General features: G+C 33.0%; 1 protein-coding gene across 1 annotated transcript in view; it reads left to right on the top strand.

The window, feature by feature from the left end:
* Positions 1–1,407, top strand: part of PACRGL (PARK2 co-regulated-like) — a 22,652-nt gene extending 21,245 nt beyond the window's left edge. The window contains exons 4-5 of the mRNA XM_012660754.1: positions 585–719; positions 1,228–1,407. Of these exons, the coding sequence (XP_012516208.1) occupies positions 585–719; positions 1,228–1,407 (315 nt within the window). The remainder of the gene's footprint in view (positions 1–584; positions 720–1,227) is intronic.
* Positions 1,408–1,658: the final 251 nt, after the last annotated feature.

A 1,658-nucleotide genomic window follows, 5' to 3' on the forward strand; every position in this document is an offset into this window, starting at 1 on the left:
TTTCTTTTTTCCTGTTCCTTTTTTATTTTTATTTTTCTTTGCCCTTCCTTCCCTTCTGTGGATAGAGATTCCTGCTATCTCATGTACAGTCAGCCCTCCCTATTCGTGGATCCCACATTTGTAGATTCAACCAACTGCGCATCAAAACTATTAAAAAAAAAACCATGAAAACATAACAATACAATAAAAAATAATGCAAATAAAACAATATAGTATAAGAACTCTATATGTAGCGTTTACATTGTATTAGGTCTTATATGTAATCTAGAGATGATTTAAAGTATATGAAAGTATGTATATGGATTATATGCAAATACTGTGCCATTTTATATAAAGGACTTGAGCATCCACGGATTTGAATATCCACGGGGTACTGGAACCAATCTCTCTCAGATACTGAGGGATGACTGTATGTCACCCACATTTTCTCAGTGTGATTGAAATTGTAATTGCTGAAATTATATATCATGATTAGGAAAATAATAATGATCAAACTTTTGATTTTTCTTAGGCTAGTAAGGATTTAATTTTTCTCTTATTAGTATAACAAAATGGGTAGTAAATTGTGTTTTTTGTTTTGGCAGGGTCTGAGAGAGACTAAACATCCATATACCTTTGTGTCAAAGGAGGCTTTTAGAGAATTACTTCTGGTCAAAAGTGCTCCTGAAAAAACTGTTCCTTTGCTGCCTAGACTGATTCCTGTGCTAAAGGCAGCTCTGGTATGTCATTTATTTCATTGTACTTTCCATTTCAAAACATATAATAAAAAAGAAAGCTATAATATGTGTAAAACATTTTCTGCCTTCTTTCCCCTTCAAATTATTTGTAAATTAGTCCTTTACCTGTGGTTTTGACATATGCGCAGAATTAGGCCACTATTATTCAGGGCCATGTGATTACATCCCTGAAGATAGCTTGAGAGCATGTACTAAAGGTAAAAAGGGATATTTTGAGTAATTAGAGAAAGTAATGAACCTCAAATCAGCCTTTCTGTATGCTAGATATATTTTAATTAATGCTCAATCTGGTTGAAAATTTGTTTTTTGCTTCTTGATGTCCTGCATTGAGGGTTATTTTTTAAATTCTGTGTTGCTAATTATCTCCTGATTTTAAATGTTTAATCTATTTTTTTCTCCACCTACCTTCCCTTTATTTTAACCCATCTTTCCTTTCCTTTTCTCTTCTTTTCCCCAATGCCTCTGCACTCTCAACTAACAAACCCTACAGGTGCATTCGGATGATGAAGTGTTTGAAAGAGGATTGAATGCCCTGGTACAGTTAAGTGTTGTTGTTGGTCCTTGTCTAAATGACCATCTGAAACATCTGCTTACCAGTGTACGTACTGCAAAGATTAGAGAGTGGTTTTGTATATGTATCATGCACCATCCATATCTCTTCATGATTTAATGGTTTCAAATTATTCTTTAAAATAACTTAAAACCCTAAAAATAACCTCATCATCCTAACCAAAACACATAGAGATTGAACCTAGTTGTTCATAAAACATTTTACTAATGAACAGTTTTCTCTTTAATAGTTTTTAATGGAAAGTGTATACATGAGCAGAATTTAGGGTTGTAATAAAAAGTTTGCACAAGTTGAATGGGTGAAAATTAATGAACAGAATAAAATGGTATTGTGCGTATGTTGACTAGCTG

This window comes from Propithecus coquereli, unplaced genomic scaffold (assembly GCF_000956105.1).
Source record: "Propithecus coquereli isolate 6110/MARCELLA unplaced genomic scaffold, Pcoq_1.0 Scaffold677, whole genome shotgun sequence".
Taxonomy (NCBI): domain Eukaryota; kingdom Metazoa; phylum Chordata; class Mammalia; order Primates; family Indriidae; genus Propithecus; species Propithecus coquereli.